Source organism: Tauraco erythrolophus, chromosome 1, assembly GCF_009769465.1.
Source record: "Tauraco erythrolophus isolate bTauEry1 chromosome 1, bTauEry1.pri, whole genome shotgun sequence".
NCBI lineage: Eukaryota > Metazoa > Chordata > Aves > Musophagiformes > Musophagidae > Tauraco > Tauraco erythrolophus.
The window spans coordinates 53,806,876-53,825,362 of NC_141465.1; the positions used below are offsets into that span (position 1 = coordinate 53,806,876).

The 18,487-nt window shown below is 39.8% G+C and overlaps 1 protein-coding gene across 4 annotated transcripts in view; it reads right to left on the reverse strand.

Annotated features, from left to right (window-relative positions):
• The window catches only part of TBL1X (transducin beta like 1 X-linked), a 143,816-nt gene that overhangs the window by 48,821 nt on the left and 76,508 nt on the right, over positions 1-18,487 (reverse strand). For 3 of the 4 annotated variants that reach the window (XM_086619066.1, XM_086619058.1, XM_086619069.1), the window contains exon 2: positions 7,579-7,686. The exons of the other annotated variant lie outside the window; for it this stretch is intronic. In XM_086619066.1, coding sequence (XP_086475192.1) covers positions 7,579-7,636 — 58 coding nt within the window. In that variant the 5' untranslated portion in view covers positions 7,637-7,686. The remainder of the gene's footprint in view (positions 1-7,578; positions 7,687-18,487) is intronic. 4 annotated transcript variants of the gene reach the window in all.

The window sequence follows — 18,487 nt, forward strand, 5'->3', positions numbered from 1 at the left end:
AAATGGATTTTATATTGCTTCAAAGCCTAGACATTGTACAGCTGAAAAGGTGAAAGAAGCCCTGCCTTCAGTCTTAACACCTGTTCCTGAATAATATAGTTATCATCTCATTCATACTGCATTTAGATATATTCACCTATATATAGTCACCAATAAATTCACAAATAGTACTTCGAAATAACAGAAAGAAAAGTTAAATAGTGTCCCATCACATCTATAATAGTCTTTTCTCAGAGTATTTAAATACGTTTTAGGACTAAAACCTTTTACATTTGCTGTGAGGTACTGTGTACAGTATTAACCTCACTTTCAAACAGCCGAGGCACAAAAATTTTAAATCCAGGTTTAAACATCCAGTTTTTACATATTTCCTTAAGAAGTGTATTTTTTCATTTACTCAGTTATACCTGTTTAGCACCCAGTTACACTAGCACAAAAGTACCCGTGCAAACAGATGCTAAGCAAATATGCAAGTGTCTTTGTATCAGTGCAGCTGAGTTTGGTCTATGAACTGCAGTTACTCCATATCGCAGGCAGACTTTGTGCGGCCCAAGAGCCAGTGGTGACACGTATGCAGACACAAATAATGCAGCCACAGATCGCTAAAGAAACAACACTAAACCATGTGTTTTAGCTTTGGGTGGCAGGATGTCATTTCAAGGATCCATTTCTCCCTCAGCGAACAAAAGATCTGCATCCTTACTATTAGAGCATAGCCACATACACAGCTTCAAGAGCATTCCAGTGACTATCATCTTTAACAGCGCCTTTATGCACAGGTGTCGTGGCACAATAGGTTCTTTAGAAGATTTTTTAGGCTCCTCAGCATTGGACTAGTTGGATGTGAGTCAGTCATGTGCCCTTGCAGCAAGGAAAGCCAACAGCATCCCGAGCTGTGCTACGAAAAACATTGCCAGCAGGTCAACGGAGGGGATCCCTGCCTTCTGCTCACACCTGGAGTACTGGTTCTGGGCTCCACAGTACAAGAGAGAGACTTACTGGAGAGAGTCCAGTGCAAAGACCACAAAGATGATCAATGGACTGGAGCATGTGGCATAGAAGGAGAGGCTGAGGAGATGGGACTGCTCAGCCTGGAGAAGAGAAGGCTCACGGGGAACCTTATCCATGTGCATAAATACCTGGAGGAGGTGCAAAGAGGACGGAGCCAGGCTCTTCTCAGCAGTGCCCAGTGACAGGACAAGGGGCAATGGGCACAAACTGAAGTACACATGAAATGCCACTGGAACAAAATATGTAACACTTTTTTTATGTCAAGGTGATAGACGCTTGGAACAGGCTGGACAGAGAGGTTGTGGACCCTCCATCCTTGGGAGATATTCAAAACCTGACTGGGCACAGCCCTGAGTCGGACCAGATGATCTCCAAAGGTCCCAACATGAACTGCCAACGTGAACTATTCTCTAATTCTGTCATCTCCTGAGATAACATTGAGCCTGAACAGTCCTATGATCCTAATGAGCCAAATTGGAAGAAAACATAAAAAAAGGCAAAAGAAAAATCATTATCCACTGACTCTACCATCAGTGCACGCTACTGTTTTTACTGTCACACTGGACAAGTGCCTTTATTGACCAAGTGATTCATTACTCTAATGAATCATTCTTCAAGGTGTAGATTTTAATAATTATTCAAGCAAAACTCATGCACTGTACATCCTCCTTCTACCGAGTAGCAGCCTTTCCACGCAAAGGAAGCAGTTAGCTGTGAAGCAAATTTAGCTGACCTATATATGCCAATATTTCACGCTATGCTTAATCATTTTCAACATACACTTTTCTCATCTGTGACTCAGGAACTCTGTGCCATACGCAGCTGTTCAAAATAGATCCAAGTGTACCTCACATGCAGAAAAAATATGAGCTTCAGAGAAAAATCACATAGGCTTATGTAAGTACAGACCGTTGCATAAGGCACAAATTAAAAATAACAGAATATTGATCTTCAGTCATTTTGTATTGCTGGAGAACTTACCCAAGCAAACCGTGATACTTACATTCTGTGTAAAATTTCTTTGTTAAAAAAGAGAATGAGTCATAAAGAAGATATTTTCCTTCAAATTTTGTTGCTTGCTTTTCAAAAAATTGTAAATGGCATTAGAAAAACAGTAATTTAGTACTATTCCAACTACTAGTATCTAGTTGGACAACATCACAATGATGAAATCTCAGAAGCTTCCCAATAACCGTATTTTGGATATCTTGTGATTTCCAAAGGCAGAATGAGAGTAAGATGCCCTGGATACGGTTAACAGGAAAGGTCCATGTTTGCACATGCCTAACTCTACAAAGGATTTTATGCTGTGATTCACAGAAGTGGTTCATGCTCTTCATGCACTTAAGCCTATGCTTAAAACTGAGAGAAAAATCTCATCTTTTAGGAAAATAAGGAAAATCTGTCAACCATGAACCAAACAGACCAACATGCTGCTGTCATCCTGAATCTACAGATGGAAAACAACTACATTATTAGCTGCCTTAATTTGTATGGTTGGGAAGAAAACAAATGAGAATTCTCAAGCATAATGGTGAATTGTCCCAAGTCAGCAGCTAAAAATTTCATTGACATCTTTTTTAGCAAAAGCATCCAGCTAGTGTTTTTATTGTTTTGGACATGGCACGGATTGTACACTGAGGAATAGTTTATCAAGTGTGTGTCATAAAACATGGAAAAATTCAAACTGAACAGTAAAAGTATGAGCGAAAATGGAAACTGTTACACAACCTTAACTCTAACATATCTTTGCCAGACATCCGCTGCGATAAATGCCCTACTAGAGAGCAGTTCAAGCCACACGCAGCTGGGGAGCTGATTTGCAGATAAGGATTCTATACTGCAACATGCATGTAAGTGCCAGAACAGGAACACAATTAAATCGACCAACGCATCAAAAACACCGAATTTGAAAAAGCTTTAGTAACTGAATCGACATGTTGGGCTGGGTAGGGAAGGTAATTTATTGCAACATTTGGACCTACGATGGGATTTGTCACTCACAACAGATGGCAGCACGTTTTAGATTAGAAGGTATGCGAGAGATTTGATTTCCCTTGGTTTTGCTATCCTACCCCCCCCCGCCTTTTCAATTTTCCTTGGAATCCTTATTACTCTCATTGCACTGTACTGCTCTTGACCTTCAGTCCAAAAGAGAAGAGAAAACTCTGTATTCTGAATTCTATACGGTTTTGTAGAAGCACATTTCTTCACTCTGAAGAAAACCAACAGAAGGACTATGTCAGCAGTGGGGATGGCTGCTAGCAAAAGTACGCTTCTCGGGAGTTGGAAGAGGTGCAAAGTTGAATCAACATAATTTGGATGCCAGAACTGTGGCTTCTTTGGTGAAGCTTGTTTCATTTTTGTCAAAGCACCTGCTCTGTTGGCATAACTACATCCACCACAGGAGTATTTTCTGTGCTCCTCTCTCCACAGTGGTAGCACAGTTGTAGCATAGACATAACCTAAGCCTGATTTCAGTAACTGAGGCCAACGTTTGCACTTAAAGGCAGTCTTTAAATCAAGAAATCTACAAATAATTATAACCTGACTTTTAAAAGCTTGACACCTGAGATGAGCAAAGCTTAGAAGTACTCAGCGCTTTTAAGATCTGGGCCACTATAAATTTTGCCCCAAAAAGCTCATATTCAAAAAGGAGCAAACTGAACATCGTGGGACTTGGCTTTTGGATAGGAAGTAACAACCTTAAACTGAAATTAAACACTTGATTTCTTTATACGTCAACAAGGGAGGCATTCATGGTCTTCCAGTGGAAGTGACACCACCTAGTCACCTTAGTGGTGGAATTCCTCTACCATCAACCCTTGGAGCCTAAACGGAAATTACGCCTGACTGCTTTGTTTTTCTGGGCATAGATAAACCCTCAGGCAGTCACCTATGTGAAGAGACAATTATTTACTTACTTATTTTAATACAGCTCAGCAATTAGAGCCTTAACTTCTTCAAGTCCTGTCTTGTACTGGAGGGATTTGACTGCACAGCCAGCCCCTGGACCAGGCACCTTCCTCAGCCCCGCTTCTCCAGCAGCAGGCAACTCAAAAGCAGTCTCCCTGGCTGTGTTTTCTTCTGTTAAACCACACGATCAGCCAGTGTAACTCAACACGTGCCACAGCTTACCATTTCATTCCATCTGCAAATGTCCTTGAGAATCATTTCATATTTCCTTCCAGGTAACTGATAAAGCTATTGAGCAGTATCATGCCAAGAACAGATTCCTGTGAGTTCCCACTAGAAGCAACCTTTGAGATTAATATTCCCCAACTCCAATGACTTTTCAAGATGTTTCCGTTAGCCCATTTTTGATCCATTTGGTAACCCTGGATTACACTAATTTTACACGCTGTTCTTTCATTTTGTTTTTAACCACAGTGTCAACAAGACTAAGTAAATGTCATAAAGCAGTCTAAGTGTATTACTGTCAGCACACTTATCTTTGTCAACTTCATTTGTGATCTTTGAAAAAGCAGTATCAAGTTTGTTTGACAAGATCTGTTATCCATAAAAACTTAGTGGCTGGCATTAGGAATGCTTTCATCTCTCTTTTTTTTTTTTTTTTTTTTTTTTTTGAGTTATCTAGTTTCAACCTTTCAACGATTTTGGTTGACCTATAGTTACCTGGATCATCTTGTTTAACCTTTAAAAATACTGGCACAACATTTGCTTTTTCCAGTTCACTGGAACTCCCCTTGGTATGCCAAGACGTGTTATAAAGCAACAGTAATAGTTTAGACAGTTCAACTTAATACTCTCCTGTGCAAGTCTTCTAGTCTGACAGAGAATTAGGGAGGAAATATAATCATTGAATTTCACTTCTAACTTCAACTTTAGAAGGGCTGAACCTCTACTAGAATAACCTGCCAGCATTTTCATAATGAAGTGTACAGCAACCAGCAGTATCTTTGCTGTAACATTTCAAATAATCTCAAGTGCTCCTGTGCCTTGCAGCTGCAAAATACTTGAAATGTTATAGAGACAGTGCTTTTTATATAGTTGTTCCACCACATGTATTTCCTTTTGTCATTTCTCTTTTCCTCCCGACATTTGCCTACATTTTATGGGAAAGCCTGGAAGTTTTACAGGCTAAGACTAAAGGATATATAGTTGAAAAAGAACATTGAACTTTTGTACAGTCTTGTAAGCAACCTTTATGGCTGTGTTTGATATAATTTTTAGAAGCTTTGGGTTCAGCTAATGTTAATAAATAATCAATGTAACAACCTAGGTTTTGGCAAGCTCCGTAAACTGCAGGGGTTTGAACTTAAACTGTATTTAAACGCTAGCCCTCTAAATATGGCATGCATTATTTCTGAAGCTATCAATTAAGCATCTTGCATCTGCTGTCACATCTTATGGCGTTTACACTAGCAGGTGGAACGGCAAGATGCTGTACAACAATTTCTGTCGTACTACCCTATACTTTATCTGACAATACAGAGATAAAAATTTATTTGAGAAAACAATGATAGCATGAAAGAAGATTCAAACTATATGTAAGAAGCTTTTAAAATAGATGAGTGGATTCATTATTGTTTATAGCTCTTATTTGCTGAATAGAAACACCAGCAAACTGTCAGCTGCATCTGCTAAATCAATATCTAGCATCTAGGTTTCAATATGCTAAGTTTGAAGCATATTTGAATATTTCTTCAAATACTTAACCTCAACTTCTACTCTCTTATATGGGTAAAATACAACAGAAACAGCGGAAATACAATGTTTTTGTGAATGACTTTAGTTTGTGTGGATTAAGTAAGAAAAACATTTGGCCCTTTACTTAAGAACATAAGAGCAGAACAACTTGCAATGAATATGAAACTTCGTACATGAAGTTCTCCCTAAAACTGCAAAAGTGATTGCTTGCTTGTGGGAGACAAGTTATCTAAAAGAACTTTTTCTTGATGTTTGGCTGATACCACCATTCTTGATTGACTTTGTAAAGCCTCCTTCTGAATCATTACACAACACTATCCCACCTACGGATCTATCAAGAAGAATAAAAAGTGCCGATTTTCTTTTTTCACATCAGGAAAAGTTACTATATTAACACACTGTCATGTAGAATCTCCTACAATACAAATATAACAATGTAAAATAATTTCAGGACTCTTTAGGCTTTGACTATGTCCATCTGCGCACTGCTCTAATGTTCAGAAGCCCTTTCTGGTGTGGTACTCAATGGCTTATTTCTTAAAATAAAATTTGTCTGGATGAAATTTTAGTTTTGTTAGTTCTTTCTTTCACCTGGCTGCATGCTAGAACTAGACTATTTTTTATAAGCTCCGTTATTAGAGAGAAGAATACAATGTCAGAAAACAGCTACTAACACAGGCCACACCTGGAACCTCAATGACCTGTTTCAAAAGACCAAATCCTGAAAAAGTATTACAAATCTTCTACTCAATTTCAGTGGAGATTCCTTGCACAGGGATGTGGACTTCTGAGATAGAAACAGTCGTGGAAGTAGAAGAAACAAATCAAAACAACGTATGTAATGAAGGCTAGTTATAATGACCATCGGAAGCAGGCTAAGCCAGTATTCCCTACCTGCTGGGATTTTGGTCCCCTATCCAAGACACCTCTGGACGGCTTGTTCTAAAACCAGCTTCAAGTCCTCTGACAGGAAGATAGGTGTTTTTCAGAGAACTCTTTTTTGTTTGTTTCAGCATATGAAACACCAAATATTTTTAGTCAATTCTACTTTTACCAACCCAGAACACAAGGCCAGTACCAGGTAAACTGGGATCCTGGCAATAAATCCTTTGTTAGTATATCTCACCTCTCCTATCACCTCTGCACTAACAGAACATTTTCCATTAGTGGAGAGAACCTCTATTTATTGCAGTCAAAGAGTGGAATCAAGACTACGAAAACAAAGCAGACCCTAAATTTAAGTTTCAATTTCACTTGTTTTTTTGATGGAAAGATGAAGTTTTCCTTCTAAAAGGAAAAGCCCTGTAAAGACATTATTTTCCGACATGAAAACAGATAGAGGTAGAATACTAAGAAATAGTATCAAATACTAATACTTGATACTAAGAAAGTGCCACACTGATACTTGCGTAGCTCAGTTTACATACGTGATTACTCTAAAGAAATTCTAAAACATCAGGTGCTTGCACCCAAATTTCCATTTACAGCCAATATAAAGCCAAGTTAGACAATCTCTCTTTACTTAGTAAGTATCTGACAGAACTATTACAAGTAGCTAAGAAAAAAAGATAAAAAATCCATGCGCTTTGTGCCTATGCTGCCAAAAATTACTTTGGCTGAGATGATATAACTCTACAAAAACATTTGTTAACATAATGTTATGTATTTCCTTGTTTTGCCTAACTGCAATGTTTACTTTGTACCTGCGTATGTTTGCACTTTTATTATGTTCAAGACCATGATTTCAAGGAAACATGGGTTTGTGCAAGAAATATTTGGTTTGAGTTTATCAGTCTGAAATACTCAATGCAACGTTCCTAAAGCAACAGCATGCAAAAGGCCAATTTTCCCATTTCATCTATGAGTTCAAGTTGTAAGGAAAGACAGGAAATTTACCCGATTCCTGGAGATAGCGATACACCAAGAAATTCACTTCGTCACTGGTTATGCTCATCTTAGCCCAACCTCAATAGGATGAGGTTTACGAGAAGTGTGATCCACGCTCTGTTCAAAGGGAAAGAAAAAAACAGGTTTTGTTTTATCTTGATTTATTACGAAACGTTACCAAAATAGAGGTGGGAGTTGTTAAGGTATTTAAAGATCTAATATAGTTATTAGAGCTGTTACGTCATAATGTGAGGTACTCATTAAAAACTGTGAATCAAGTACTCAAGCTGTACTGTACCTTTTATTATAATTAAAGAGCAGTATTTAACACATATGAGAGAGTCAGAGGGAGCATTTTATATATTTGAAGCCTTTGCATATGTCAACCCTTCTACTTCTGTGGCTTTACTACAGCTTCTTCAGATGCTTCTTTTTATTGTGTGAGCATTTTCTTTTCAGAACTGCTGGCAATTACAGTCATGTATAACCCACCAAATTATAATCTTTTGCAGCCCTAAATTTGCAATATAGTTTTCGGTCCAGTAGTTAATCCACTAAAAAGACAAGATTCTTTCCTTACAAACCAATGTTATGCAGAGAACTTTTAAATAAAGTTCCCATAAAATAGAAGTAAATCTAAATTTCAGATGAGATTACAAATTTTATTCCAGGGCGGGGGGGGGGGATGAAGGGATGGGAAGAAAGAATGGGAAAAAGAGAGTGCGAGAACACCATATACTTTGTGCCAACAAGGAATAAAAATATCCTGGCATATAAAGTTATAATGTCTCTGCTCATAAATGGTGAGCAAGAATTAAACTTCAATTATTCACTTAAGTAATCATAACTTTTAGGATGACAGTTTTATGTTACTATTTTGGGCATATACTGATAATAAAACCATTGGGTTTAGATGATAAATTTGTTTTGAACATTTTCCATTAAATCTTGATGATTCATTTCTGTTTGGGAATCTGACTTAAGTAGTTTGGTTTGAAAAGCCGTGAGTACTTCTCAGACATAAACTCTGCAGCTTTGTCAGCCACACCGTACCTATAACTGATCATGTCAAGGCATGGACACAGACGTGCACGCTACGCCCTCGTGGTGTGTGACAAATGAAAGACCGTAGGCGTGTGCCGTTTGTTTCAATTTCCCGTACGTCTCTTCTTGGCAAGCGGAAAGGTCTTTGTTCATCGAAAACCTCCTCAGTGATTCCTGTTGCCTGAAGTAGCACCTGCTACTGCCGGCAACGCTGATCGACTACAAGTTTCCCCTGCTGATGATTTAAACCAGCAGGTCACTCATGACTGTAACAGATGTCTCTGCATATTTATGTAAATGGAGGTCTTTCGAACCCTGGTAAGCCTTCTATTCTCCTGGGCTGTTATATTTCATCAATGGCTCAGATGCTGGTTTTCCGTAAGAAACCATAGCTTGCTAATTTGGGAGACACCTTCTTCAAGCATTCTAGTCTTTATTATTACAGCTTATACTTGAAAAAGAACAAGAATAAAAAAAACACTGAAAATTGTGCAGTTTTGGTGGGGAAAATTTCGTCTACTTTGGAAAGGATGATCACTTTCTGCAAAGATTCTGTATGAGGAGAACATCAGCTGTATCCAGCATCCAGTCCTGTCACACATGCCACGTGTCGCCCTGGGAAGTGATTTGGTCTCTTTTCTCCTCAATCCCTCATCTGTAAAATGGGCTGAAGTTTCTCTGCCACAGTATCAGAAGACTGGAAGCACTGAGAGCCATGAGGGCTTTAGATAACCAAGGCTGCCAACTGCAGGCAGGGAAAGCACCACTTTCATAATTTTATACATCTTCCAGATAAACAGACTTGTTTCTGAATAATTAATAAATCCTCATGCCCCTTTTGGCACAATCATCACCTCACAATGAAGAACAAGACAGACGTTAATGGCAACAGTTAATGCCATTTTCATCCCTCTCCGAGTACTTAAAGTACATCCGTATCACTGCTATGGCCATGCTAACAATAAATCAAGAAACTTTGATAGCTGTGGGTTTAAAAAAAACCCACCCGACATAACACTTCTAAAAGCATTTTAAAAATAGCAGTTTCAGTATTTGATGGTAGGAAAGTTGGTAAAGATGAAACCTCTCACAAAAATTCAGTTTCAGCAATGACGTACTTTGTGGTAAAATAAACTTCATTAAAAAAAAAAAATCAAGAAACTACAAATGCTGTTTCTGGATGCATCCTGCTAATTTAAGACAATAACACGTTACTTCCCACATACAGAGGGCTACTTTGGGAAAGGGAAGGGATGGGAAAGGCGGAGTGTCTTTTTTTTTTGTTTGTTTTATTATAGAAGACTTTTCTTAGATGAATTAAAACCAGAGAAAATCAGCCTGACTGCAAAATAAATGGTCTGACAGCCCCAGAAAAACCTCCACAGCAGGCACCTTTGTATTAGAATCCCAAGCACACCAAGTGGCTGGATTTACAATGCATTTTCCCTGAAGTCAGTCAACAGGAATTACTTTGACATATGTGTCGGATCATATCTTTATACACATTGTTACCATGCCATAAATAACCAGATGATCCCCACTTATACGTTTAAGGTTTCTTCCCTCCCACAGATGCCAGAACAGCAATCAGATACACAACCGTAAAGCTTTCACCCATCCAAAACGGTACACATCTTGGCTTTGACCCAGAGAAATCTATTCATTAGAAATTTGGCTGAGCTATGAAAGACCATGCTCAGTTTCATTAACGCCTTTTTTGATTTCCTTCTTCTTTGCAGATGAATACCCCAAATAAAAGAGGCTAGAGAAGATGTAGTGAGGAGGAGTGGAACGTACTTTATCTTTTGTGTCTCTCCAACTCTGATTCGTAAGAAACAAACAACTAGCCTCCCTCTCAATATATTTTTTTTTTTTAATGTAGAAATGCAAACTTCTGTAGAAAATCGTAGAAACCTTTAGTTATATTTGGGATAGATTTATTTCTGCTAATTGATGGTCTCGTCCTGTTACTGGAGACCAGTATTACCTAGATTAATAGTTTTTTAAAAGAAATAAATTACAGCTTGTAAACAATACTGATGTGCCTCTGGAGACATTTCACATTTAAACCAATCAGCAACAACATCTTAATTCTTCACAATGTCACGGGGATTTACAAAAAGCATTCAAACACGTGTTTCAACTTTCTTTACTTGAAACACTTTTTCCTGCACCCAATTACACATAACGGAAAGTTTTATTTACTTCAACCTCGCCTTAGAAATTTGGGTTGCGATCCTACAGATATTTGAGAATGTCTAAACATGTGAGCTTTGTGAACAAAGACTTCACAAAGTATACTGGATCCCAAGCACTCGAACCCCACCAGTGGACGAGCTGTCAAGATCATGCAAAATTAAAATTAACACTTATTTTCAATAAATATTCAACTCCTAGTTCTGCTGGGATAGCTTTGCAGAAATGCTTCCCATGCAGAGGTTAAGAGCTGGGTTCTTAGCTCAGATATGCCACTGTTGTGCTTGTTGGGCTGCTTGGCTTTTGCTGAACCAAGTCGTTCAGCTGGAGTTGAGCTGGCTCCAGCGAAGCTAACGCTGCAGCACACTCCCCTGTGCTCTGGGCAACCAGGGCAGCTTATTTCCTGGAGTACGCCACTGGACCTGATTTGGCTCTGTGCACCGACATAACCACTCTCCTCAAATGAAACCTTCCTGGAGCACTGGGAATTTTGCTAATGGGCCATGCAAGTAGCTCTGGAATAGACAGCCTCACATATAGCTATGGTTCAGCACAGGTCGACCAAGAAGAGTTTATTTACATCCCATCTCCTTACTCAAGGATTGCTCTTCCTTCGTCCAGCGTATTTTAGCATTGTTGACATAAATAAGGGAGATCTGGCTGAAGAATCAAGGGAAAATAACTTTTTCAACTTTGAAATAGCATCTAAAGGCACAACTCCTCTCCCCCTCTTCTAAATCATGCTCATAGGGTCCCCCAGGGCCATGTCCTGCCCTCCAGGATAACGCCAGGGCAGGGGATGGCCGAGGCTATTTCAGGACAGGAGTTTACATTTGCTACTTGAAGCAGCAGTGTTATCCACAGCGATTGGGAGTTACCAGTCCAATCTTTCCCTCAGAAAGGCGGAAACAGGCCAGACATCTAGGGAAAACACCTAAACTAAAACCTAAACCTGAGACCTAAATAGGAAGCCGACACTTCCCATTTCTGCATCCAGCCCTGTTGACAGAAATTCATCAGACGGCAAGTCCGGCCCTCATCTTACCCCCCTGAAGAAATCTGCAAGCTCCAGTCTGCTTTACCTGAGTGCTGAGCAGTCATCAGCTTTTTAGGAGGATTTTTTTTGGGTCATTATTGTTAAACACCCTCCCCTCCAAAAAAAATCAAACTGAAATGCACAGAGTCGCATTTATCTCCTGGAAGGGTTGCACTATTTACCTAGTATTTGACAAGGCTAGGCCAAAATGTCTTTTCCCAAACAAATTTTAATGACAACAACATTGTCATTAAAATTATGAGGGACAAAGACAAATTGTGTGTTTGCTTTGGGGAAAAAAACGGCAAAAATGAGAGGTTTCATAAAAATTCCAGAAAACATTCCAGAAAGCTCAAATGTTTAATGTTCCAAATTTCCAAATTGATGCCCTGCCGCATAGGAATTGGAGTTCACATACTTGCGCTCCCATTTTCTCATCCAAGATGGCTCCAGACAACCAGCCCTGTCTCTCAGGACTCACTACAGTTGCCCTGTCTCAGAGGAGAGAACGTGAACACGAGAACTAAAACAGACTCTCGGAAGGCACCGTGACAGCGCAGCCAAATCAATGTGTTACTGTTTTGCATATGCTCTGCAGTTTAATGAAAAACAATGTTTCCCAGAGCCAGAAGCCACTTCTCACAAAACGAGTCACTGAGTCAACCTCGGTATTTTCTGCTGAAAAATACTTTCTTCAGAAACTTTCTATGAGCCCCGCACTTCTGTACTTCTAGGCTGCGTCTTACCATAAAGCCAGAACAGAGTCAGCAAGCCAGCAGCTACTCCCCAAAGGCTAAGAGCTCTGCTTGGCCCACACCGCTGCATTCTTCAGTCTTGGCTTCTATCACAGCTGCCTCTTCTTGAGGATGAACTCCAGTACGCTTCTTTCACAAAATGCCAGAAGCAAACTTCTGGAGAGGAAAAGAGCACGCTCAGCCCCCTGTCCCCTTGCAGTCTCTCCTACTGTTTCACGAAGCTAAAGAGTAAAACTTCTCTTCTTTACAAGCATCCAGACAAGGGAACGAGACCATTGCATTCCTGCTGATTACAAGGTACAGAGAATGCAGGCTCTTTCTAAACTCCACCTATGCCAGGCATCAAAATAATAGCTGGCCTTGTCCAAAATGCAGCTTGTGCACGCATGACTTCCAGATTCCTCCTTGTAAGGGTTGCACTTTGCTTTAAAAAACTAAACCTAAAACATAAACAGGTGCCCCTTCTAGAGATCATGCACTTAAGACAGTAAATCAAGATGTGCTCACAGTAAGACCCACACCATACCTCCCTAGCCTCCAATGAGGAGGTAAATAATTAACTATCCTCATTCTCTAAAGATTCACCATCGGTCACCCAAACTATTTAATGACAAAAATAAGGCAATTTAAACCTCTCAGAGCGATTGTCATAGGCTCTTTACGGATGCTCACAGATGTCTTTGCATCACTTATACTGTTAGTATTTTCTTCACAAACACAATAACAAATTTGTTGTTTTGGGGAAATGGAAGCTGAGATTCCACAGAACAGGATAATCTCCTTCAAGAATGGTTATTGTGCTGTACAGTATGTGCTGTCTCACTTATAGCTCTGTCACCGACATTTATAGCAGCTCAACAAGGACAGGGACCTCAAAGAGAAAAAGCGATATGCTTGTCAGAAAACCTGCATTACCAAAGTTAAGGTAATGGCTCTTAGTTTGGTTTTTAAGTCTATTCATTTACACTGACCTTCTGCTGACTTTTGAAAGGCCACACTAAATCAAAACCAACCCAGGGAGCCCCAGCTCATCTCCACTCTCACTGCTGCCTGTAAGACCACATTCTGATGAAAAGAAATAACAACTGCATCTGTATCTGGGAGCTTCTGGAAAAATGGCAGAGACACAAAAAACGTCTAGCTTGGATCCCGACATGTTAGGTATCTCATACAACTAATCACTGAACTCAACCATACCAGCGTTAAAAATCTGGTGCCAATTGAAGAATGAGGAGGTAGAAGGAATGACAACTATAGACATGTGGCAGTGATCAATGAACCTGCAATTCTGCCTTGAAGAGGTCACTCTTGATGAATCAAACGCTGTGTAAGCAAATCTTACAAAAATGAGATTTTCATTTAGATAAAATAAAAACTTTGTTCAAGGAGAATGTTGGTTTATTATGCAATAGCTGAAAAGATGTGCTTTCGAACAAATGAATCTCTCTTTTTCTAAAGCATCACTGTGCCTACTGTATCTATCCTTTTAAAAATCTGCAATAAACTATCAAAATGGTTCTCCCGCCCTGGAGAAAATGTTGACAAAATAATACATCATCCAGTAAAATATCAAAACATTATTATTAATAATAATAAAAATCAAGTCTAATACAAAAATATTAATGAAAATAAGTTGGTCAATTAAGCACCTTGGTGGACACCATTGCAGAAAGTTTTATTTACACATGAATACTACTGGTTTTAAAATTATAAATTACATTTCAAACTGAAAAGCCACTTGGAACCAAATCTACATCTACGGGCAACAAGAGATATTCCAGCAATTTCTAAGGGCTATTCCAACATTTTTCATTAATCAACAATTTCTAGTGCAAAATAACTAATTGTCAACAACACAAGCCTTTCAATACCAAATTCCCAGAAAACTCTACTTCCTCTATCAAAAGATGCAGAACTGTGCATCAGCTCTTTCATACTTACATTCTCTGAGTTTGATCAGGTTATTTTTCAGTTCTCAACTGGTTTCCTTAATTACATCAGCCTCCAGCATTTCAGTTAAGTGGATCTTTTCCAGCTCCCTTTGCTAAAGAGTGAAATGGGTTTTCCTGTATTGATCTTTCCTTTTTGGCACTTCGCTAAGGCAAAAAAAAGCAAACAAAACCAACCGCTCTTTTTAATTAGTGCAATTGTTTTATACCTCTTTTATAGCTTAGTTCTAAGAAGCAGCAACTTCAATTAGTTTTTTTCTTTTTTTCCTTTTTTAATAAACAAAAACAATGTTTACACTAGTACATTGTATGGAAAACTCAGGGAAACTAAAAATAAGACTGATGGGAGAGTAAAGGTTGATGGTAGTTCTTGAGTTTGCAAATAAAATTGTTTTAAAATAAGAAAAGGAATTACAGAGGCTTGAGAAATCAAAACACATGATTTGATTTAGATAGAGAATCAAGATACCTCATCACTCTTGGAACAACTGAAGTCAATTAGGAACGCTGCCACTAAACAGAACCAGAATTTTCTTTCTCACATGAGCACAAAATGGCAATTAGGACAAACTGGGGGACAATAGAATGTGTCCATTCATTTCAAACCAATTAGGTCAAAATACACGATTGTCTGATTGTGCAGTTACTTGTCTGTGTGTGCATGCATTTCTATGTATGTAATGCAACATGAAACGTGTTTTAAATCTTACAAGTAGTGCTACACGCTTAGAAAAGTTAAGGAACCTTGCAACTTGAAAAAGACGGCACAATTACTCTATGGATATCTGCTTTTGTTGGTTTTTAGCAAGAGGAACATTGTATTAATACTATCTCAAATGTAACTTTTCACTTAATTTATCTGGATTTTAACTAAAATCTCAACAAAATCAAAAGGAGGAAATATTAGCATTTACATTTTTTCATCAGTGCTTCACATGCATGGAGCACTGAAGTGAAAGGAATATGATGGGATGGGTTCCTACCAGAACTGACTGTACCTGTTCCATTTTCTTTCTGTGACCGCAGCCAAGAGTAAAATAACACATCTGAACTTTTAGAATTAACATCTCCCCAAATATCTGGAATACAACACAGTTTCTTTTCAGCTGTCGACAATTCCTCCGACAGCTAACAGCAAAGATCCACTAAAAACTTCAGTGTGAGGTGCCTGAGTCCCAAGCTTGCCCATAAGGATGGACGTAGGCACACACTAAACTGTGATGAGAGAGGCCAAGGCCCAGCAGATGCAATATTTGCCTTTGAGGTGACACCATGAGGCTGGAACAGAAAAGGAGCTTCCAGAAGCCTCCAGAAGGCTATGAACCACCTGCTGCATGGGCGGTGGGGGGTTAGCAGGCACGGTCCCTGTTTTAAATGAGGCAATGCCGTAGTGAGGAATGCAAGAGCGATGGGACTGGAAGGACAAGTGCGTGACAGCCCGAAGGCCTTTACCAAAAGATGGAATATCTGAACAAGGTTTTTTTTGATCATTTCCGATTTTTATCCTGCGACTTTGCTCTTTAAAATGGTGCAACTCTGGTAGCAGGGGCCAAAATCCCGATTTTCCCAACAAACCTGAGCGTTTTAACCAGGCTGCAGGACCCGGCTGCGCCTTGCTTGTATGCCTTGGTTTGGAAGCGCAAGATAAGGATACAACATCCCTATATGGCTTTTACCGTGCTCCTTACATTATTAACTCCGTGCTACGCTGCCCTGAGGGTGAACTCTTGCTTCAAAACCCGCACTGCTGTCTCCTCGCGGGCTGCGCGGGCCTCCGTGCCAGCGACAATGGCGGCGGGGATCTCCGCTGCCCACGCGCAGCAGACAGGCCCGGCCAGCGTGTCGCACGCACACCGTGATGTGCAGCACGCGCAAAGGGGTCTGAGAGCTTCCCGCGCCCGCAACGGTGGGTTTTGTTCCTCCCGTCATGGTCGGTTTCGTTCCTTTTCCCGGAGCTGCCAGGTGCACAGACATTCTCCCAGCAAGAGGCCGCACACCGAGGCGGCAGGGACGCCGTGCGGAAGGGCCTGCTTGTCCACGTACCTGCCGGTCGGGGTGTTACTCCTCTCTCCTGCAAGGCCCAGGAATTCAGTAAAACCTGTGTTTCAACCCCACGTGCATTTGAGTTTCATGCTGGTTTAGTATCTTTCCAGAGAGCTGGACACAGGTGTGGTCAGAGAAGGACTATACGTGACAGCCATTCTAGCACTGTCTCATGACACCACCTGTAACTCGCTGACAAAACCAACCCCTGGGCTTCAGAAAGCTCTATGTATAAGATGACACAGAATGACAGGAGTCCAGTGCTGGGCTAAAAATCCTACATTTTTTCCAGCCGTGCGGGCTGGCCCCGCGTGGCAGCTGGGCCCTGGAAGCAGTGGACAGGAGGAGCACCAGCGCTGCTCATCGATGGCACACGGGAAGAGGACAGGCACATCCCTGACCCCTCATGCATCAGGGAGTGAGAGCCACACCAAGGATCTGCGCAGGTCCAGAGACCAGTCAGGAGCTGCAGGAGCCCGGCTAGTTCTTGTCTGGATGGCCTCAGGCAAAGGGAATGTGCAGCAAAAGGAATGTGCAGTGATGTCATTAAGGGGGTGGGTTTTTTATTAGTTTCTGCTAATAAGCTTAGCAGATGTTACTGGGAACATTATGATGTTATTTTTCCGTCATTTATAACTTTATTTTTAATTTTTCCCTCAGAGCAAGCAAAGGCAGTAGATCTTACCACATATCTGAACCTTAACTCATTGTCCCTGTAGTATTGTTAAAAGTGTAGCTGAGGATTTGCTTTATTTTTATTATTATTATTATTATTGTATGAAGCAAAAAGTATTTTTCCCATTTGCCTATAACTCCAAAATAGCTGAAAGGATTATGCTCTGAGTTAAAGAGGAAAAAATACTTTTCAGACTCGCAACACGGAAAATTTCACCCCTAAACCCAAGTTTTTTGTAAATTTTAGAATATGTGAAAACAAAGAACTATAATGGAAACTATTTCAAACTCTTATTATGGCAGATATCATTATAAACTATTTATCAAGATATTAACTATGGCTATAAATACCTGATGTTTTCTCTTGAATAATCCTAAGAGAACGTCAATATTAAATGCTGTAAGGACAAAGATTATATAGGATAGTGCAACGGAACAACAGAAAAATAAATATACAAATTCAGGATATTTCACTGCTTTCTACGTCCAACATTTAGCTCTCAGTGGGAAACTGTTGGGTTTTTTTGTTTGGTTTTGGTGGTTTGCGGTTTTTTTTGGTTTGTGTGTTTGTTTGTTTTTTGTTATTTAACTCAAGCTTCACTAAATTTACTCCTGGTTTATACTGGTTTGAGCTCCGGAGAAGGGTCGTTAAATGTCGTCATTTTAATGGAAGATATAAATCCTACTTTCCTTGTTGGAAGGTGCAGGGGGAAGGAGGAAGGATGGAGGCATAATTTGCTTTCAAAGGATATATGCAGAAATTTCTAAGCAACCACCAAAGTAAAAGCTTATTTCTAAGTTACCTTTATGTGTTCACATTGTTAAATATTTCACAGAGAAACCTCCTATAAAAATCACTACAAAGAATTAAGACAGAAATCTCCATATTACGAAAACCTCCTCAACTGCCAAATTCAGATAGGTTTTTTTTTCTTATTTCTTTCAATTTTTCCTCTGTATGCTCTGTGTCCAGACTGCAAATAGCGAAGAAAAATTCACGCACAGTATATTTAGTAGTATAATCCAAATTGTACAACACTACCGCACAAATAATCTGCCTTTTCACCCATCCTCCTTCCTTTGAATGCTGCAATTGCTCATCAGGGTGAGGCAGTCTCTCTGTCTCCGTCTCACTGGTAAGACCAGTAGAATAGTTGTTGCTTCTTCTCTTTAGCTGGAGGGTGTTCGACCATTTTTACAAACACAACACCAGCCATACA